Genomic DNA, 22,301 nt, shown 5'->3' with positions numbered 1-22,301 from the left:
TTATAACCAAAAGAACCAAGATAAATATAGTCTCCCCCCGCTCCAGTTTCCTTAAAAAAAATCTTGATTATTAGATGGCATCCGTGAAAATATCTCCTGGCCCAGTACAAGTGGCTAATATCATGAAAAGGAGACATAGGAGGAGAGAAAGATGCCCATGTTCTGGGCAGACTCTGTCGTCGAGACCTAAGGGATGGGTGCACACTGTACCTCTGACAGATTTGGCCTTTACTCTGGAGCAGGCATTTGTTGTTGTCGCCAAGTTGTGTCCAGCTCTTTGCAACCTCAGGGACTGCAGCCTGCCAGTCTCCTCTACCCTCTGTGGGAGCAGGCATACCTGGGGCCTAATACTACTTTTACCTTGGAGGGGGTCTGGTTTCCCCCCTGCCAGTTAAAAAGACAAATATGTTTGTGAAGGTTCATTGAGAGAATGTGTGCAAATCATGATTTCTTCTGTTTAATAAATCCTGGTTCATTTCTCTTTTGCCCCTAAAATTCAATGTCACCAAGCTGGGCTGTTCTAACAAGTCAGGACGAATATGCCTGGGCAGTAATCTCACTTCCCCCTTTGCCCCATGCCTGATAGCACTGCAAAGTTCCACCCCAGAAATCTGGGCCCTAAAGCCTGTCCTGGAGGAAGCCCAACCAAACTGGTCAGCCTGGCCTGGCCTCACCTAGAAACTTAGAGGTCCTTATCTCTACCCTGACTAAATTTGGATCTCAAATGCAGACAATCAGCCTGGGAATTTCTGATGAACTGCAGCAAGGGCCAGTTGTTCCTGTTGGTTTTTGCAGAGTAGAGAGGTAATTTTTCCTCATAAGAAGTTTAAAAGTAATAATTGGTTATTAAAGAAAAGTTGGAAAACATAATGGGAAAAAAGTTACCAATAAGGCCGTCACCCAGATACATCCCCACGGGCATTTTGCTTCTTTTCTTTTGGTCATTCCAATGCTTGGTCAGATTTTGAGGCTATTGGTCGTTAATTTTTTAAAACATCCATGAGATCAGAGTGTAGGTGCAACTTTGTTTTTTGTTTGTTTGTTTTCGCTTTGTCTTTTGAATTTTTATTGAGGTGTAGTTGATGTACAATGTTGTATTAGTTTCAAGTATAAAGCAAAGTGAGTCAGTTATACATACACATGTATCCAGTCTTTTTTTAAAAATTCTTTTCCCATGTAGGCCATTACAGAGCATTGAGTAGAGTTCGCTGTGCTACACGGGAGGTTATTATTTGTTACCTATTCTGCACATAGTAGTGTTTATATGGGGCTTTCCAGGTAGCTCAGCTGGTAAAGAACCTGCCTGCAATGCAGGAGACCCCAGTTCGATTCCTGGGTTGGGAAGATCTGCTGGAAAAAGGCATGGCAACCCATTCCAGTATTCTTGCCTGGAGAATCCCCACGAACAGAGGAGCCTGGCAGGCTACAGTCCATGGGGTTGCAAAGTCAGACATGACTGAGTGACTAAGCACAGCACATCACAGTGTGTATATGCCAGCCCCGATCTCCCAATTTATCCCACCCTCCTCTCCTTATCCCCTGGTAATCATAAGCTTGTTTTCTACATCCATGACTCTACTTCTGTTTTGTAAATAAGTTCATTTGCACCCCCCTCCTTTTTTAGATTCCACATATGAGCAATATCACATGATATTTGTCTTTCTGTGTCTGACTTACTGTCACTCGATATGTTAATCTCTAGGTCCATCCATGTTGTTGCAAATGGTTTATTTCATTTTTTCTAATGGCTGAGTAATATCCCATTGTATATATGTACCACATCTTTATCCATTCCTCTGTTAATGGACATTTAGGTTGCTTCCATGTCCTGGCTATTGTAAATAGTGCTGCAGTTGGGATGCAGGCATGCTTTTGCATCATGGCTTTCTCTGGGTATATGCCCAGGATTGGGATTGCAGGGTCATAACTTCCGTACTTTTCTCCATAGTGGCTGTACCAATTTACATTCCTACCAACAGTGTAGGAGGATTCCTTTTTCTCTACACCATCTCCAGCATTTATTGTTTGGAGATCTTTTGATGATGGCCATTTTGACCAGTGTGAGGTGATATCTCACTGTAGTTTTGATTAGCATTTCTCTAATAATTAATGATGCTGAGCATCTTTTCATGTGCTTTTGGGCCATCTGTATGTCTTCCTTGGAGAAATGTCTATTTAGATATTCCCCCATTTTTTGTTGGGTTGTTTTTCTATGTGCAGTTTTATATCTTGATTTCCCCAGTATATTTTAATATAAACATGTTCCTGTGTTATAAACTGTTTGCTGAGTTCCAGATGCTGTGCCTAGCACATCACTTGAATGAGCTCAGTAATACTCACATTCATTCTAAAACCAGGAACTCTTATTATTCTTGCTTTGCAGGTGAGGAAATTGAGACACAAAAAGGTTAAGCGTCTGGCCCAATGTCGTGGTGAGGACCTGGCTGTCCGGCTTCACAGTCCACATTATTACCTGGGGATGTATCTGTATCATGTTTTATTCAACATTCTTTAAACATCTGTTGTTCCTCCCTGCCCAGTTTTCCTTCTTCATTGCTCCAATTTTCCCCACCCCCAACTCTTAATTTAACAGGTGTGGCTATGGGGTGGAGGTGAGTGCATGTCTGACCAGTTAGAGCCCTGGATCTCCCTGGCTTCCATGATTGGCTAAGGAAGGGACACATGATGCACTTTGGTCCACTCGGGGATTTCCTCAAAGGCAGGGTGTAGCCTGGACCTGCTGTCGGCTGTCTCGTGGAGCTTCCTGGGAACGGGGGACAGAAGAGAGCAGAGGTAAAAGGGGAAAGGCCACATCCTGTCGCAGCTTTTCAGATTCCAGGTCAAAAGGCACCCAAAGTGAGTTCTTGGGTTTTGATATGGGAAGTCTCAGTTACCTGAGCCTTTTAATCTCCCCAAAGCCAGTTCCAGCTGGGTTTCTTTTTTTTTTTTTTAAGAATAGTAAAAGATGTTTATCAGTTTTCACAATCAACAGTCAGACAAAAAGTAAAAGATAACTACAATTGCAAGCCATAATGGAAACATGATTAACCTAACAATATAAATTACAATCTGGGGGGTTAAGGAGACTGATGTGGTAAGTGGAAGTGCATACATGAACACGTTCTCATCCACCCAGCCAGTCCAGTCTATGTCTTCCGGTTGATGCACTTAATCCATTTACATTTAAGGTAATTATTGATATGTATGATCCTATTACCATTTTCCTAATTGTTTTGCGTTTATTTTTTGTAGGTTTTTTCCTTCTCTTGCATTTCCTGCCTAGAGTGGTTCCTTTAGCATTTGTTGTGAAACTGGTTTAGTGGTGCTGAATTCTCCTAACTTTTGCTTTTCTGTAAAGATTTTGATTTTTCTGTCAAATCTGAACAAGATTTTTGCTGAGTAGAGTATTCTTGGTTGTAGGTTCTTCCCTTTTATCACTTTAAATATATCATGCCATTCCTTTCTGGCTTTTAGAGTTTCTGTTGAGAAATCAGCTGATAATCTTATAGGAGTTCCCTTGTATGTTATCTGTTGTTTTTCCCTTGTTGCTTTTGATACTTTATTTTTGTCTTTAATTTTTGTTAGTTTGATTAGTATGTGTCTTAGTGTGTTCTTCCTTAGTTTATCCTGCCTGGGACTCTGCACTTCCAGGACTTGGTTGACTATTTCCTTTCCCAAGTTGCTGCTAAGTCGCTTCAGTCGTGTCCGACTCTGTGCGACCCCATAGACGGCAGCTAACCAGGCTCCCCCGTCCTTGGGATTTTCCAGGCAAGAGTACTGGAGTGGGGTGCCACTGCCTTCTCCGTTTCCCATGTTAGGGAAGTTTTCAGCTACCATCTCTTCAAATATTTTCTCAGGTCCTTTCTCTCTTCTTCTGAGACCTCTATAATGCAAATGTTTGTGTTTAATGTTGTCCCAGAGGTCTCTTAGGCTGTCTTCATTTCTTTTCATTCTTTTCTCCCTATTCTGTTCTGCTGCAGTGATTTCCACCGTCCTGTCTGCCAAGTCATTTATTCATGCTTCTGCCTCAGTTTTTCTGCTCTGGATTCCTTCTGGTGTATTATCCATCTCTGGTTGCTCTTTAGTTCTTGCATCTTCTCCATTCTTTTTCCAAGATCCTGGATCATCTTCACTATCATTATTCTGAATTGTTTTTCTGGAAGGTTGCTTATATCCACTTCATTTAGTTGTTTTTCTGGGGTTTTATCTTCTCTCTTCCTCTGGGGACACAATCCTCTTCGTTTTCATTTTGATTAACTTTCTGTGATATAGTTTTCATTCTGGCAGCTACAGGATTGTGGTTCTTCTTGCTCGTTCTGTCTGCCCTCTGGTGGATGAGGCTTGTGTAAGCTTCCTGATGGGAGAGACTAACGATGGGAAAAACTGGGTCTTGCTCTGGTGGACAGGGCAGGCCTCAGTTAAACTGTAACACAATTGTCTGTTGATGAGTGGAGCTCTGCTCCCTCCCTGTTAGTTGTTTGGTGTGAGGCAACCCAGCCCTGGAGTCTATAGGCTCTATGGTAGGGTTAATGGTGACCTCCAAGAGGGCTCATGCCAAGGGGCACCTCCCGGGACTGCTGCTGCCAGTGTCCCAGTCCCCACAGCGAGCCACCGCCACTGTCAACCCATGCCTCCACAGGAGAGCCTCCGACGTTAGCAGGTGGGTCTGGCTCAGTGTCTTATGGGGTCACTGCTCCTTTCCCCTGGGTCCTGGTGTGCACAAGACTTAGTGTCAAGACTGGAGTCTGTGCAAGTCCTATGGTCAAGTCCCACTGGCCTGCAAAGTCAGGTTCCCTGGGGATTCCTATTACCTTTGCTGGATCCCCAAGCTGGGAAGCCTGCTGTGGGGCTCAGAACCTTCACCACACTGGAAGGACTTCTTTGGTAGAACTGTCCTCCATTTTGCGGTTGCCCACCTAGTGGAATTTGATTTTATTATGATTGTGTCCCTCCTACTGTCTTACTGCGGCTTTTCCTTTGTCTTTGGATGTAGGGGTACGTTTTTTTGGTGGGTCCCAGCATCCTCCTGTCAATTGTCCAACAGCTAGCTGTGATTTTGGTGCTCTCATAGGAGGAGGTGAGTGCATGTCCTTCTACTCCACCGTCTTGAACCAGTCTTCATGCCAGCTGGGTTTCTGTCACTTGCATCCAAGATCTCTGATAAGAACAGTTGGTTCACCGTATTTGCAGGCTCTGCATCTGTGACTTCAACCAGCCTCAGATGGAAAGTGTTTGAAACAAAAGTTTCAGAAATTTCCAAAAAGCAGAACTTGAATTTGTTGCACGGGCAGCATTTAAATAGCATATGCGTTGTGTTAGGTATTGTAAGTACTCCAGAGATGATTTAAAGTATACAGAGGGTGTGTATAAGTCAAATGCAAATACTAATCTATTCTATATAAGTGATCTGGGCATCTGTGGCTATCCCAAGGTGGGGTGGTGGTGGTCCTGGAGCCAATCCTGTGAGCAAAGAATGATGAGGGACAACTATAAACCCTAGTTGTTGGTCATTAGGGTTGTTTCTAGTTTTTCATTATTATAAATAATGCTGTAATGACCATCCTTAAATATGGAGCTTATCCTCAATAAGAATTAATTCCTGAGGATATTTTCTTAGGAGTTCCTAAGCAAAAGGTTTGAATATGCTCAGGGTTCTATAGACATTTTGCAAATTATTTTCTCAAGGCGGGCAATGATTTGTATCCCTCACCTCCACTTCCCGACAATGTAGGTAACTGTGATTTTTAAAAACAGTCCTGAAGAGACTTTGTTTTTTAACAAGCCAAAGTTGTATTTGTTTTTTTTTTTTAAACAGGAAAATTATGTTAATATAAAACAAATAAAAACAGACAAATCGAAACACACAACACACAAAAGCACAACACGCAGGACCAGCGCAAACCCTTCCCAACCCACTGCCCTCAGGCTTGGAAACCTTTATTATAGACCCCCAAAGATTAGTCTGTGTTGGAGAGGTCACAGTATCGAATCAGAAAAATAAGAGAAACACATTTTTTAAAAGGTCTGTACACAGGTAGTGGAGGGGTGGAGTGGGGAACATACACTTCTTCACGCCAACATCAAACACACGAGGCAGAAGCTTCAGTGATCACCACAGATCTCTAGAACACCACCATGTATGCTAGTCCCTGGCCCACTTTTTTTTTTTTTTTTTTCTGGCCCACTTTTTAAAGTTGCTCTTAAAGAGGGTTAAAAGTGCACAGACACTTTCATAAGGCACGGACAGATTGTTGTACAAGTCATTGCGTTAGAAAGACGGTGAGACAATTAGACACGGAGAGAGGCCCCGTGTTCCTGAGCCAGAGCCTCTCTGCCAGAGCCAGGGCAGAGACCAGACTGAACGGCGGAAGGAGACTGCCTCTCATTTGCCAACTCTGTACACGCCTATTCTGGAAATGACTGCGGGTTCCCTGGCCACTTGGGGATTGATCTCCAGCCACCAGTCCCAAGGCCTGAAAGAAGCAGGTAGCCCTCTCCCGTCTCCCTCCCTGGCAAGGCCTGAGGGCAATCATTAGTTGGTGGGGCCCTGAACGGTTCTGCCAAAGGCCATCTCAGCAGAAGTTTGCTGCCTATAAGGTGCCCGGCATTCCTAATGCAGAGAAGGATTTTTGAAGTGTGCAGGGGTCTCTGGGTCTGGAAAGCAGTTGTGTACTGACCAAGATAGACCCCCGAGGCAACAGAAGGGCCAAGAGAGCCCTCGAACTCTGCCCCAAATGTCTCATGATGTCCTTCCTCTGATGTCAGAGCTGGGCTCCTGTCCCTCGGTTGGTCCTCCTTGTACTCCACAGGCAGTAGACGCTCAGCACATGTTCACTGAATGACTGTGTGCACGTGTACATGATGTTTTACCAAATCCTTGAACACTCATAACCGGATTTCTGGACTACTCAGGAAACCTTTAATGAGTACCTACTATGTGCCATCACAGGACCCAGCACTGGACGGGCCAAATACACGTCTACAAATCTGCCCACCTCCTGCTCTGCGCCACAAGCTGCCCGCAGGCTTGTCTTTAGACCCAGTTCCCGTCCCTGTGTCCAGAACACAGGCCACGCTGACCAGGAGTTGTAGATGGCTGAAGAAGTCTTGCTACACTTCGGGGAGCACTGCCCCAGGTAGCTAAATTCCAGAAGACTCCCAGGCTGAGAGCGGGCTAGACAAAGGTGTTTGTCTTGACTTGGAAACAGCCAGATTTCTCTGGTGGCACCAGATCACAACAAAGGGGGCATCTTCTGGTCTCCCCTCCCCACCCCCAGGGGGCCCTGCTTAAGAGGGTAGTGGTCACAGGGCCCAGGAAGGTGAACAGGACAAGGCTCTCCCCCGGGCTGCCCCAGATGGGTGCCCACATATAATAGGAAGAGGCCAGGAGAAGGTGGCAGTGGGCAGATGAGCCTGAAAGAAAGGACAGGAGTCTTCCCAGGCTTTGGGTGGCAAAGAGGCGTCAGTCTGGGGCTGGAACCCTCACACAGGGGCATGTGCCCGGCTCTCTCCAGGGGCTGCCCAGGTAAGCTTCAAGGAAGAAAACTCAAGCGATTTCTTGAGCTTTCTGGACCTGGGGAGAGGCAGTGGAGAGCGTGGGGTTCGGCACCAGGCACCACTGGGCTTGAAGCCCAGTCCTGCCACCTCCTGCTTCACTTCGTGGACCTCAGTTTTCTCACCTGCCAAATGGGGTAATAGCAGATTCCACTGATTGTAAAGAACACAGCTTTTCTACATAACATGTCTGAATAAAATGAGTTGTATAGCTGTGGCACCTTACAGTTAAAATTGGCAGTGTTTTTCCCTTAGTGGCACACAGAATGGTGTATTTTATAATCGGTGGTGTCTTCAATATAGTACAAAGACCTGCCTCGCAGGGTGACGTGGGGACGCACCTCTGCAGCGCCGTGCAGGGCACACAGGGCTGCCAAATAAAGGAGCATGGTTCCTGTCCCTTTACTCCTGCCCCTTCTCCAGACAGAACCTAGAGGGCAGTGCGGGCAGCTTCTCTGCAGTGCTGAATAAATCAGTTTAGAGGAAATGTCTAAACTGGAAATGTCTGGTTTTGAACAGATAAACACCCCTTTAATTCCTCTTGGAAATGGGGATGCTACTAATAGCGGCTGCAGAGAGAATTACACAGGCCACGAGCTCCCTCCTTCCCAGGTGACAAGTCGCCAGGCACACGTCCTGGTCTGCCCTGGGTCCAGGCCCCAGGTCCCTGGATTCCTGGCCGTGGCTGCACTGAGCCCGGCTGGAACCTGAGGTGACAGGAGAGAGGCGCTGGCTGCAGAGACTTCCGGGGCTGTGACTGTGGCTCAGTCCAGCCAGGGGAGCTGCTGCCTGGAGAACACCAGCCTGGGGGTGTGATGAGCTCTCTCTCCTGGGGCCTGTGTGTGGCTTTGCCCACACCCAACATGAGGGGGAAAAGAATTCAGCTGGCTGCTGAGCACTGCCTAGGTTTGCAGACTCTTAATCTGGCAAATGGTGAGGTGTCAGTTGCTCCCCTGAAGGTTCTGCTGTGAAATTAAAATCTGGATGTAGTTCCCAAGTTCACAAGGGAAAAAAAAAAAAAAAACAAACAATCAGGGATTCCTGCAGGGGCAAGAGGAGGGTTTCTGAAGCTGAGAGCAGGTCAGAATACCAGGTGAAGAAGCAGATAGTCCAAGACCCAGAGCACCACAAGGGCATGGACTGACTGGCCTTAGGAGACTTGATCTACAGAAGGGGCCTCCAGACACCCAGCAAAATGTGTCGTATGAATGCATAAACTCTGAACGTCCTCCTTTGCTTGTCTTCCTCAATAGATGAACAGATTAGGAACTGGACTAAAAATACGTGTTCTTCACAAGGTGTCCTGGGCTTTGTAGAATGTTGCGCTGGTCCTCCCAAGAGCTCCGGAGTGGGCAGGTACTAGGTTTCTTCTTAGATCGGGAAGTGAGAAACAGAGAGGCTCGGGGCCCTCCCTAAAGATACAGCACAAGACAGGGAAGGTGGGGCCCAGAACTGGGGCCCAGATGGGAACTGCAGGCTGGCCAACTCGTCAACCCAGGCGTGGTCTGGGAGTCTGCAGAGACGGGCCTGGGCAGGGGTGAGTGGGTAAGGGAGGGGAAGCAGGGCCAGGGGCCTAGAAAATGCCCAGCAAATTGCCCTGGGGAGGGGGAGAGTCACAAGGTCAGCATTTTCAGAGTGTCTCAGTTCCTAGCTAACATCCTAATAATCAGTTAACATCTCAGCAATCAGCAGAGGAAGATGAGCTGAGAATCAGAACAAAGATGGTGGCAAAGCCGCGCTTCCTCCCTCTTCTTGGCAGCAGGTCACCTTGGTGATGCTCACAGCTGCTGGCGAGTGCCAGGCCTAGCATTTCAGCAGGAAATGTGGAGAGCTGAGGAGTGGCCCTTTCCAACCCCAGGGGGCTCACTGGCGTCTAGGATTCTTTCCCGCCCCCAGGAAAAGCGGACCTGCTGTTTTATTTTCCTGCAGATGGTGAGGGTGGTACAGACTGAAAGCATTTGTGGGTGGAGTCAAGGGGTGTAGCACTTACTATTAGGTGGTCTGGGGGTGGAGGGGTGACAAGGCTTTAGAGGGGACACCACCCAGAGCTCTGGCCCCAGCACTCCTCAAAACTGCTCTCTGAGACTGAGAGACTGAGTTAGATACTAAAAAAGCAAATTGTTCTTTTAGGTTCTCCACCCACCTTCCCCCTGCCCCCCACAAGGAGTTGCCGCTTTGGAGCTGTAAACAATGAGCTATTTTTTCCTCGCCTTAGAAAATCTGAGTGTCCCTTTCCTATACCATCCGTGGGAGTTCTGTTTAGGTGCGGGTTCCGTATATTCAAAACCAGCTGACGTCATAGCCCCAGAAAGTGAACAGCTTCTTGTCCCACTGCCGTCTGGGCTCCAGATTGCACATTCCTTAGTGTTAAATAACCTCCCAGAGCCAGGATCCCTGGATAAATACCAATGGGTTTCTCTCAGTCATTCTCAGCCTGCCCCCTCTCGCACTCACACTCAACCAACCCCAGCAGGAGGCATTGCGCACGGGACAGTTTCCCAGCTGAGACCACCGGGGGACGGCCTTTTGGGGGCACAGCACTTTCAGGCCAGAAGCAACCCTCACTTGAACTCAGGCCCCCGGGGGCCTCATCTCCATGACTGTCACGCCATGCCCACCACTGCAGGGTGGCGGACGAGATGGCAGTGCCCTTGGGCTCCCTGGCGGCCATGGTGGTTGCCTGGCCCAGGGGGTGGGCTTCAGAAAGCTGACCTTGCTCTGGTCAAGGCCCGTGGGCGGGCCAGGCTACGGCCTGTAGGTCTTAATGACGTCCTTGATGGGCCGCCGGCAGATGGGGCAGCAGGCCCGGGCCTGCCTCTTGAGCCGCAGGCCACAGCCGTGGCACAGACACATGTGTCCGCATGTGTAGATGACCGTGTCCACCTCGCCGTCGAAGCACACGGTGCACTCGCTGCTCTTGCTGCCCACCAGCTCCGGCGGGGAGGACACGGGCGACACTGGTGGGCTCAGCGGGGAGCTGGGTGCCGTCACTGCAGAGAGGGAGAACAGGCAGACCTCAACTCACGGTCCCAGGTGGGCTCTGCTGGGCAACCCCACGAGGGCAGAGCTTCTGTGCCAGAAGCCATGGGGGGCAACTCTGGGAGACACGGCGTTCAGTTTTCCTCTGGGTTTGGCCCCTTTTCCTATGCTCCTACCCCCAAGCAGCGAGCACCGTTATCGCCCTTTGGAATGCCACGTCCAGATGTTTGTCCTCCCTCCAGGAAAGGGTGCAGGGGCTGGGGCAAGGGCAGGAGGGGCTGGCACAGCCACCAGTGCAGCCCATCTCCCTGCACCCCCGAGGGTCCACACGTCCTTACCCAGGGATGACTCAGATGCCGAGGAGGACTGGTTGACACTGAAGGCCATGTCGGAGTCGCTGTCGTCCTGGGAGCCGCTGAGGGACCCTGATGGGGATGTGGTCGCAGGGCTGGACTGCAGTGTTCCTGAGACCACAGAGAATCCATCAGGGACGTGGGAGGTGGGCTCTGCTCTGCTAGCCCCTGGCTCTTTACTGCTTTGCACCTTCACTACATGGATCTAATGGAGAACAAGAGCTACTGCATAGGATTCTGCTGAGAATTGATGGCATCGTACAAGTGGGGTAGACATCTGGTCTGTGTCTGCCTGACCTCCATTCCTGTTTCAGAAACACCACTGGAATTTTGTTGGAGGTCCTACTTCACCCTCATGCACATGATCCAGGCCAAGCCAATGAGAAAGAACTTCTACCCTTGGTCTCAATGGTGGTTCAAGGAAAGTGGAAGTGAAAGTCGCTCAGTCGTGTCCGAATCTTTGCGACCCCATGGACTATAGCCTGCCAGGCTTCTCTGTCCATGGAATTCTCCAGGCCAGAATACTGGAGTGAGTTGCCGTTCCCTTCTCTAGGGAATCTTCCCAACCTAGGGATTGAACCAGGCCTCCCGCATTACATGTGGATTCTTTACCATCTGAGCCACTAGGAAAGCCCAGGAATACTGGAGTGGGTAGCCTATCCCTTTTCCAGATCTTCCTGACCTGGGAACTGAACCAGGGTCTCCAGCATTGCAGGTGGATTCTTTACCAGTGAAGGGCGCATAACTCAAGCGAGGCCTGCAAGCCCAAATTCTGTGATTTTCACTAGCACCACTAGGAAAGAAGGGACCCATTCCATCGAGAGAAAAGCCTGGTGCTGTAGGGTGTGCCTGAGAGGGAAGGCAACATAGAGGAAAGTAGAGCTTTGAGATGGAAAGAGAAGTAGAATCCTGATGACATACTCTCAGCAGCTAGATCCAGCTGTCCCTGAATCCATCCAATACACTCCCAGACTTCTAAGGTATGTGGGTACTCCCCAAATTCCTTTTGCTTATGGCACCGTGAGTGGGGTTTTGTTACTTGCAACTACAAGACTCCTGACTAGTGTTCAACATGGATGGGTTTTCTTCCCTGAACTGTTGGTTCAGGAAATAATGGTTACTTCTGACGTGAAGAGACACACCCCGTTCTGTGCCCTACTAGAGGACTGATGGACAGATTACAGCACCAGAGCTGCTGTCAGATAGGGATCAGGAGGGCAAGTCTCTGGCCTCTAAATGCTGTTCTATCTTCTCCTCCTGACCACTCAAAGGCTCATTCTGGTTCTCCTAGGGGAGCTGGGGAGAGGGAGAAGGACTCTAGGCTTAGTTCTTGCAAAGCCCCAGTGGGAACTCAGGCAACTTATTTCAGGCTGAAATGATGACTGTATTTGATGGTCCCTTAAACAAACCCCAAACCAACCAAATGACAACCACTGCCACCCTGTTCCTCTGTCCTCGGTTAAACAGCAAGTCACTGTCATTACTAATGCTACTTACTAAACACGCTGCATGTGGCAGTTACCTGCTAAAAGCATTATATGCACCTGATCATTTCATCCTCACAAACGCACGATGCAGGTCATCGCTCCCTTTCTACACTGAAGGCATCTTCATAGATAATGATACTGGTTTTACAAGGTTATCAGGAGGATCAAACTGAATGATGTGACATATGAAGCGTTCATTATTTCTGTCATTGTTTGGACTTTCTAAAACTTGAAAACAGAGCTATGCTCTCTGGAAGCCTTCCCTGATCACCAGCCTGGCTCCACCAAGCTGGAGCAAAGAGAAGCCCCTCTGCTGTAGCGAACATCACACCGTGCAAATCTCCATTTGGGTGCCAGAGAGGATGTGAGGAGGTCCAAGGTCTGTATCCAGTCCTCTGCCCTGCCCATCTTGGGAGCTCACAGATTGGCCCATAGCTGGAGACGGGGTGCACTCCGTGTTTATGTGCAGCATGAATGAATGCAAAAATCAATCTGAAAACGTGGTGGGTCCAGCCTGCACCCTATTTTCTGTGGATGATGTTATTCTCATTTTCCTCTTTTAAATGTAGCTGTATTTTCTTTATCTCTGGCACGTAACATACTCTATATAATGTGAAAATATGCATATAATAAAGCATAATAATGGGGGGGAAAATTGCCAGGTCCTAACACCAGCGGGTTACTTGGGTTGGTATGGACAGGGTGTGGTCCAGGGATGAGCATCCCCGGGGCCCTGGTTAAAATGCATCTTCTGGGGACCCTCCCCTACTGAATCGGAAACTCTAAGTGGAGGACAGACGGTTCTGCTGCGCGCTCAAGTCTGGGGGACTGCTGGCTGGGCTTCAGCGGCTGCAGGAGCGGCTACCTATCCAGAGGCGCCGGGTTTCCGGGGGCGAGCCCCGCGCACGCGCAGTCGGGGGACTCACCGAGGAGGCGCAGCTGGCCGGCGGCGCCGCCGCGCACGGCGAAGAAAGCCCAGAGCGCCTGCGTGGTGTCGACGCACAGCAGGCGGCCGCGCGGGCGCCCGTTGACGCCCAGGAGCACGTCGCCGCCGGGCCGCAGCGTGAAGCTGAGCGCGTCGCCGCCGCTCGGCACGGGTCCGGCGCGCGCCACCACCCAGTACTCCTTGCGGTCGATGAGCGCGTCGGGGTCTGCGGGCAGCTCGGCAGGCCGGAGCCCTCCCGGGTCGCACGACGTGATGCCGAAGGCCAGCGCGCCGGGCGCCGCCAGCCCCGGGCGGCCCACTTCCACGAAGAGGCTCTCCCCGGGCCGCAGTGGGCGCTCGGAGAAGACGAGGGTGCGGCCGCCGTCGGGGCGCGGCGCGCAGGCCACCTTGCGGTCGAGCGACAGGCTCACGTCTGGCCCGCGCGTCGCGTGGAAGCGCAGGTCGGCCTCGAGCAGCGCCGGCGACGACGAGGGCCGCTGGCGCTCGCGGGGCCCGCACGGGATGGCTGCGGCCGCGTGGTCGGCGGGGGCCGGGCCTGGGGCGCGGCCCAGCGCCAGGTGGCCCAGCTTGGCCACCACCTGGTTGTTCTCGAGCTCGTTGTTGTCGAAGTTGGCCGCGTCGTGGCTGCTGGGCGGCAGGCAGGCGCTGAAGCGGGCCTGGCCGAGGCGCGCGGGCGTCAGCGTGTCGGCGAACCCGCTTTCTGCGCGAGGAGGGCAGAAGAAGGGCGGTGAGCGAGACCCCGCAGAGCAGGCCCGCGCCCCATCCCGCCCGGCCCGCCAGTTTCCTTTGCTGATTCCTTCCTGAGCTTATTTAAGATCTCCCGGTGCGTAGAACTGAATTAAGCATCGCCCCGAGAGCACACTGGCATAATCGTATCTTTGGGGTGGTCCAACCAGGCCCTTCATCCCTTTTTCCTTCTCTTACTCGCATCCCTCCATCCTTTCCTCTCCCTCCTTTCTCTCTTCTACTTTGCCCCTTCTTCTTCCTCCCTCCCCGCCCTCCCCGATTTTGAAGATTTAAAGGGCGTTTAAAAATCATTACTGTCTGTCTCCCCAACGAGTACATAAGCTCCAAGGGAAGGAGCAAACCCTTGAGTTTGTGGCCTTACTCTGACAGGGCGTTACTTTACGTTCCTTTTCACAGATTCTCATTTAGTCTTCATGCTATCTCTGAGGTGTGTACCGTTACCACCCACCATTCATTCACCAAAGAAGGGAGCTGATGCACAGGGGCTAGGGAACATGACCAAGGTCGCCCCGCAACTAGGTGACAAAGTCAGGACTGGACCCCGGGGCTGTCGGGTTCCATGCTGCCTCTGAAAGGCCTGTCCTCCTCACTGATGTGTCTGCAGCAGGGAGCACGGTACCTGGGTGCTGTTCGAACTTTTAATGTGTAAGGTTTCTGCAAGAAAGGGACTCATTTTATAGAACAGGACAGCAAGGGGGAGTTTTTTAAGAGTCACAGTCATGAAAATATTTTTTGAGTAACTTAGTAATATGAAAAAATGTCTTGATCTATAGTGTTTGTTATTCAGGTAATACAGGTCTTCATGCTTTGGTAGATTACTTGTTGATCATCTCCCCACCTACACCGTGAGTCCGTGGAGGGCGGCGTCTGTGACAGTCTGTTTACCACCAAGTCTCAGGGCTTAGCAGAGTGCTTGGCAGATAGCGTTCATTATTATGTAGTATATTAGATGAGTAAGTGAATGAGGTCTCTAGAAGAGTCTGACTGCCGGTCAGTAAGAGATATCAGGGAAAGAAAGAATTATTTTGAAATTGTTTTTGTGATAAAAATATTCTTGTTAACAAGTAAATGAAGCAAGAAAAAGTGTTTTCTCAAACTTTTAAAACTGGACCACTCCAGCTAAGATTTTCTTAGCATTCTGTCATTTATATCATGGGAAAAAACATTTCTTTCTCTTTAGTTTTTCAAATATTAAATCATAACAGTAAACATGATTTTCAAAAAGCACGCTCGAACCCCTGGTGAGAGCCTCATACGTTATTCCCTACCCCGACTCCCTCCATCACCAACTCAGTGGCCATGAGTTAGAGCAAACTCTGGGAGATGGTAAAGGACAGGAAAGCCCGGTGTGCTGCAGTCCACGGGGTCACAAGGAGTCAGACATGACTGAGGGACTGAACAACTCCCTCCATGTACAGGGCAGGCCATCCAAGTTCTGATGCTGGTTCACAGACCTGTCTGGTTGGCCTACTGGTGTTCTACCTTGGTTTTGTTTTTCAAACTTTTTGAAAAAAATAAATACATACAATTGATTATAGAAAACATACCTAATCATTGGTTCTTACCCAGATTTCACAGTTATCATTCATGACCAATCTTGTTTCATTGATGCCCCCATCATTCTCCCTCCTGTTATTATTTTGAAGCAAATCCTAGACATGCCATTTTATCTTTACAAATTTCAGCATGTCTGTGTCAAATTTAAAGACTTCTTGTCAATATTATGTGTGAGAATATGCTTTTTTCCCAGTTTGTCTGAATGAAGATCCAAATAAAATCCACTCATTGTCATTGGTCTCTTTTAAGCTATGGATGTCTCTTCTTTTTCCCCCTTCTGTTGGTTTGTTAAACAAATCAACACTTGGTCTTTAAAAAAAAATTTTTTTTTTTTTTTTAAATTAGTGGCCAAGACTTGTGATTCAGGATATTTCACTTTAAACTGGATTTGCAGCCTCTTTTGGAAAATCAGTTCTGGTAACGCAAGGGTCTGGATCCCAGCATGTCACCAGTGGGTGAAAGCTTGCTCCCTTTCCCCACGACCCTGAGCTGGCCCCTTTGCCCATCTCGGCTACTTGCTTGGGCTCTGTGGACGTTTGAGTTTGTCTTGTGTTAGAGGATGCTTCCCCGTAACATGAAGGAAGAAGAACGATTTCCGTTTGGTCCTTAGAAGAAGTATATATGTGTGTGTGTGTCTCTATCTGTCTATACTACTATATGTGCAGAGGATATCAAGGTCTAGAAAACATAAAATGTTAATGGTTATTATTTCTCAGGTAAGGTTATGAGGGTGGGTAAGGTTATGAGGAATTGTCTTCAGATTTTTCTGTATTTTTCAACTTTTCTGCAGTAAACATGGATACTACAAAGTTTTATCAAAACCCCTGATATTTTTAAAAATCAAGTTTTCAATTAATATTTAACAATGTGGGAAAATGCCTTGATACTGAACAACAAAGAATACTAAACTGTATGATTTGGTTCTAATTATGTGGGAAATGTGTGCATGGGATGCACAGGAAGGAACGAAATACATAGAGATTTGACGGTGATTGTCTCTGGGTAGAAATTTGCTTCTTAAGAGTTTTCAGATTTTCTCATTTTTCTTTAATGAACAGATATTGATTTTCTGGGGCTTCCCTAGGAGCTGGTGGTAAAAAAAAATCCACCTGTTAATGTAGGAGACATGGGTTCCATCCCTGGGTTGGGGAGATCCCCTGGAGAAGGAATTGGCAACCCATTCCAGTATTCTTGCCTGGGGAATCCCATGGACAGAGGATTGCAACTGTGGGCTATAGTTGCAAAAGAGTCAGACATGACTTAGCGACTCAACAAAACAACTGATTATGTAATCAGAAAAAAAAAATAAGAGTAGACTAACATAAGCACTTTTTTTTTTGAAGAAGCATTTAAGACAAGTGGATGTTTCCAGGAGCCTCTTGGTGTAATGCATTTTCCCAGGGTTCCCTGCCTACCACAGTCATCCTGTGAGGCCATGCCCAGAGCTCTTCTTCCTTGCCCCTAAGAGCTCCACGGAAGAGCCCATTCTTCAGCAGAGCACCCTAATCAAGATCATGGCCTGGAGATGGCTACACTGAGGTTCAAGTCTTGGCTTCAGCCCTTCCTGACTGCGTAACTGTAGGTTAGTCACTTCAGCTCTTGGAATCTCAACTTTCTCAGCTTAAAATGGAATAATGGTGATACCTGCCCTCCACACTCCTACCCATGGTGTTACATAGGTTAAATTAGATGCTTTTGTAGAGTCTAGCACAGCATGGCACAGAGTAAGTGCTCAAAAGATGTTAATTATCATTATTCCTTCAACATTTATTAACAAAATGTATAGAGTGCTTGCCATGTGCCAAGCAGTGTGCTGGACCCTGGGCAAAGAGAACAAGCGGGCACAGAGCTCCCATTCCAGTGGGAGGGACAGACGGTGATGAAGCATCTAACAGAAAACTAACTCTTCTTCCAAACTGTGATGAGTGCCGCCATCACAGGTGAGAGCTGCCATCTCACGACGCTGGAAAAATGGGAACATGCCAGTAGGGGACTTCGGAGACTCCGAGAGGCGAGGTGAGTTACTCCAGGTCCCGCAGCCAGGCAGTGACAGAACTGGTATTCTCTGAGTGTATCGAAGGTCAGAAGTGGGGCCTGAGAATGGGTCAGAACAGCCCTCTTGGAGCCAAGACACAAAGGCTGCGGGAATGGTGGCTGGGGGTGGAGCGTGAGCATTCCAGAAGAAAGAACAGCATGTGTGAAGTCGGAAGCAGTGCAAGCTTGGTCTGCTTTCCAGGCTAGTATTAGAGTGTGTGATAGCACTTCACCTCGGACCTGGTCCCCAGTAGTCCCTCAGAAAGGCTGGGTCTCCTTGCTTTATATAGGGCGCTCTGTCCCCATCAGGCATCGTCCCTGAGTGAGACAGGCCCAGGATGGCAGAGTGCTGGTTTACGCCTGACACTTGAGAATCTACCTATCAAAGATTCTCTGGAGAAATCAGACAGGTGGCTACAGGCAGAAATCCAGCCACATCAAGAGACCACCTCGGAAGCTTATCAAAACTGCCTGGCTCTAACCTGTGACTTGACTCCAAACACGCTCTCTGGACCTGGTGAAAGTACATACAGCCATTTACTTAAGCATCAGTCAGAAGCAACTCCATGTGTTCATTATCCTTAGCAATCCTTACCACTATCCCATGCAATCACATTTCACAGTGGGAGGACACTGAGGCTTTGTGAGGTAGAGTGTAACTGAAGGTCACCTAGCCAGGGTTGACAGAAATGGGATTCCATCTCAGGCTGTGACTCGTAAGCCAGGCTCCTTATGACTAGCAATACTGCCCCCCAGATGTAGCTATCTTTGTTGTTCTTTGAGCTGCCCAGCGCGGGAACTCAGTCCCAGGCCAGGTGGAGCTGTTGTCCCCAAGGGACCTGATTTCCCTGAGGAAGCGTCCAATGGGCACCAAGGGACCTGATTTCCCTGAGGAAGCGTCCAACGGGCACCCCTTTCCTCCACGATCACCCACCAAGCACCGCCACACAGCAGCAGTCCCAGGTGGGGCACGTGGAGGCTGGATTAGCTGGGATGGTGCCCTGACTTCCCATTCTCTCTAGGCCACCTCCAGGCCTGCTGCTGGTCTGCGATGGAGTTCAGTTCCTCCCCTTCTGCCTGGCTTTCTCAGGTCAACCATGTCTGGGCCTGGCAGTAAAGCAGAATTTATGCCACGAGAGAAACTATCTTTGTGTGAAGATGAAAATGAGGACTGAAGAACCGGAGACAAGGGCCCACCCCTCAGTCACTTCAGTGTCTCAGAAGGGCTGCTTTGGGATGTGTCCTGGAGGCAGACGTGACAGAACAGTCTGACAGAAGGGGTGCTGGATGAGAAATCAAGCATGACTCTTGAAGTTTGGACCGATGCACCAAGTGGGTGGTGCCATCCACTGTGACGGCTGTCTGAATGTGTTCTGTGTGGGAAGCCTCTTCAGATGCTAGGAGGAGATGTGAGTAGGGAGGGCAAGTCTGGAGTTCACGTGTGGCATTAGGGCTGGGAATATGGATTTGGGAGCCAGCAGCTTAGACATGGGATTCAAGGGCCAGATCATCTGAAGAAAGGGGAGATGATAAAAAATACTTTGCTGACAAAGGTCCGTCTAGTCAAGGCTATGGTTTTTCCAGTAGTCATGTATGGATGTGAGAATTGGACTATAAAGAAAGCTAAGTGCCAAAGAATTGATGCTTTTGAACTGTGGTGTTGGAGAAGACTCTTGAGAGTCCCTTGGACTGCAAGGAGATCCAGCCAGTCCATCCTAAAGGAAATCAGTCCTGGATGTTCATTGGAAGGAGTGATATTGAAGCTGAAACTCCAATACTTTGGCCACCTGATGTGAAGAGCTGACTAATTGGAAAAGACCCTGATGCTGGGAAAGACTGAAGGCGGGAGGAGAAGGGGATGACAGAGCATGAGAAGACTGGATGGCATCACCAACTCAATGGACATGAGTTTGAGCAAGCTCTGGCAGTTGGTGATGGACAGGGAGGCCTGGCATGCTCAGTCCATGGGGTTGCAAAGAGTCGGACATGACTGAGCAACTGAGCTGAACTGAAATAGAAATTGCCTTGCCTCAGTTGTTAAATTGGAGAAGGAAATGGCAACCCACTCCAGTGTTCTTGCCTGGAGAATCCTAGGGACGGGGGAGCCTGGTAGGCTGCCATCTGTGGGGTCACACAGAGTCGGACACGACTGAAGTGACTTAGCAGTTGTTAAATTGTACGGTTGTTTATGCACTTTTCTCCATGCATATTTAAGTAAGATGACGCTTTAATAGTGAGAAGGAAAGAGAATGAAGAGGGCCTAGGACAGAATCCTGCGGCTTTTAGCATGTGGAGCCAGGCAGGGAGGAGCCAGCAAGTGGGCCACGGAGGAGAGGCCCAGGAGGTGGGAGAGGTCACCTGGGGCAGGAGCGAGGCCTGGTGAGAGAATGGGGACGACCACTCTGGGCTTGGCAGCACCTGAGGGTGCCATAGCCAGAAGACGAAGTTGAAGGGCTAACGCTGACCGAGATAGGGGCGTGGGGTGAGTCAGGCCAGATCGGATCACTGATGACTACGTGGGTAACTGGTAGAGATCAAGTGTTGAACCTCCTCAGGATCCATCCATTGCTGCACATATGACAAAGCCTGGGAATATAAGCAGCTGTTTTTGGTTTAACTTCAAGAGAAAGCCTTGTTGGCAGAACCTAAAAATTACCGGCCCGCTGGTACCTGCCCCACTGTTTGAATGGACGATACACCAGGCTACGGACCCACCATTTCTTGTGTCCTTCAGCTCCTAAGCAGATTCAGTTTTCCCCACAACTGCAGTCCTGTGTCAGTGCAGAAACAGCAGAAACTGTCTGGAAGCACTGCGATACGCAGCATAGAACAAACATGGTCGAAGAGGGTTTTGAGCTTATCTCTTCCCCAGTTCTTAAATTGCTAGCTATACTTTGTATTGTTTGAATAGTAATTATGAGAAATCAGAGGGTGGTGTAAAGGTGATAATGTTTCACTTCCTTTGGGGTCTACTTATACTGTTTTGTACAATGTTAAAGAAAGTTGCTTTCTATTTGTGTCTTTTTAATTTCACATTCAACATTTTTTTTTTAAATTAAATTTCACTGGGCTGAGCTGAAGCAGGGATCGGGAGGGGGTGGTATAGACAACACCTTTAAGAAAGTTTCGCTCTGAAGGAGAGCAGAGAAATGGTAGTAGCCAGTGGAAGAGATTGTCAAGGGCGTTTTCTTTAAAGATGGGAGCTACCTGTGTGTGCTCATGGGGATGGTTCTGCGGAGAGGGAGCGGGAGGCTGGATAAAGGGACAAATGACCAGAGAATGTCCCTGAACAGGCAGAGGGGACAGGAGCAGAACTCCTTCCACCATGGGCACGGGAGGGCAGGCAGCAGGCAGGGTTCTGGGGACTGAGACGGAGTGAGGATGTCGGGCACTGAGCCTGCGCTTTTCTGCATGCCGCCTAGCTGCCGACCAAAGGCGGCTGGACAGGTCAACAGACAGACCTCGGCTGGTCCCTGGCAGTGCCGGCTGTGGCCTCAGCTTCCCCTTGCAGTGTGGGGAGCCCCACCCCCGCCTCCCAGGCCTGTGGGGAGGACGGATGGCAGAGCTGTGGAAAGAGTACCCATGTGCCTTGCGCTGCACCCAGCACACAGTGGGCCTTCAGGGCCCCTAGTAGGACATAACCACAGAGCGGTGATCCCACTCCTGATGGGGAAAGAAGCCTTCAGGCCAGCCTGCCAGGCGGAGGCCTGACTGTGGGGGCGGGGCTGGCGCTGGGCTGGGCTGTTTGTAAAGGAAACAGTAACTACCGAAGCGCATTGCTCTGAGCCGGTCCCCATCAGGCTCCGGATGAAGCCAGCGGCAGCCACTACTGCCAGCCTGATGCTGGTGCTCACAGGTCCCACACCAAGGCACCTCTCTGTGTCCCGGGCCACACCCTATCACCCCCCACAGCCACTGGTGAGGTGGCAGGTCCCTACCTCTCTCTGGGCCTCAGTTTCCTCATCTGCAGCATGGAGTGATGCACTCAGACCAGCAGGTCATGATTTAGATCGACAAGTTTGTCTTTATCACATAATTTGTTCATAACCCTAATGAACAGATACTGACTCTGGAACCACCAACCATTAGGTGACCTTGGCCAAGTTATCCATCCATGCTGGGTGTGCGGATGGGGACAAAACTGTTTCCTGTCTCATGGGGTTCTTGTGAGGACTGGAGGTCATCACCAGGTAAAGCCCTCAGCATGGTGCCTGGGCTGAGTAGGTCCAGTAAGTTAACAGAAGGGCTCAAGGCTTTCAAGGTCGGTGAATGACTCCCATATAAAGCCTTTGGAGAGCTGCTGTTACTGGCTTCTTGCATCCAGTCCCTGCTGCTTCTGGTCTCAGCACCAGCTTTTCTTTAGAGGGAACTTCTCCCCGCCCCGTTCCACTCAGTACCTTGAGCAGGGAGCCTTAATTTGGCCAGTCCCTCTAGCTCATCCCTCTGGCCATGGAGATCAGTGAGGCCAGATCTTGAGATTGCAGCAGCTTTCCTGCTAGACTTGTTAAGTTCACGAGACATGGAACTGGAGATACTGGTGGCCTTGCCCCCACCCCAAAGGGAAAGCCTGCTGGAGGATGACACAAAGACAGGAAAAGGGGTAGAGGCAGGCCGATGTTCTGGGTGCTATTCCTCGGGCCCCTG

The 22,301-nt window shown here is 49.4% G+C and overlaps 1 protein-coding gene across 1 annotated transcript in view; it reads right to left on the bottom strand.

Moving 5' to 3' along the window:
* Positions 1 to 5,755: 5,755 nt before the first annotated feature.
* The window catches only part of NEURL1B (neuralized E3 ubiquitin protein ligase 1B), a 44,638-nt gene continuing 28,092 nt past the window's right edge, over positions 5,756 to 22,301 (bottom strand). Inside the window, exons 3-5 of the mRNA XM_070357424.1 lie at positions 13,300 to 14,019; positions 10,872 to 10,997; positions 5,756 to 10,544 (exon numbers count right to left, since the gene is read on the bottom strand). Of these exons, the coding sequence (XP_070213525.1) occupies positions 10,300 to 10,544; positions 10,872 to 10,997; positions 13,300 to 14,019 (1,091 nt within the window). The 3' untranslated portion in view covers positions 5,756 to 10,299. The remainder of the gene's footprint in view (positions 10,545 to 10,871; positions 10,998 to 13,299; positions 14,020 to 22,301) is intronic.

This window comes from Bos mutus, chromosome 20 (genome assembly GCF_027580195.1).
Source record: "Bos mutus isolate GX-2022 chromosome 20, NWIPB_WYAK_1.1, whole genome shotgun sequence".
Taxonomy (NCBI): domain Eukaryota; kingdom Metazoa; phylum Chordata; class Mammalia; order Artiodactyla; family Bovidae; genus Bos; species Bos mutus.
Note: the sequence above shows the minus strand (reverse complement) of the source record. Positions and strands in the feature narration are given on the sequence as shown.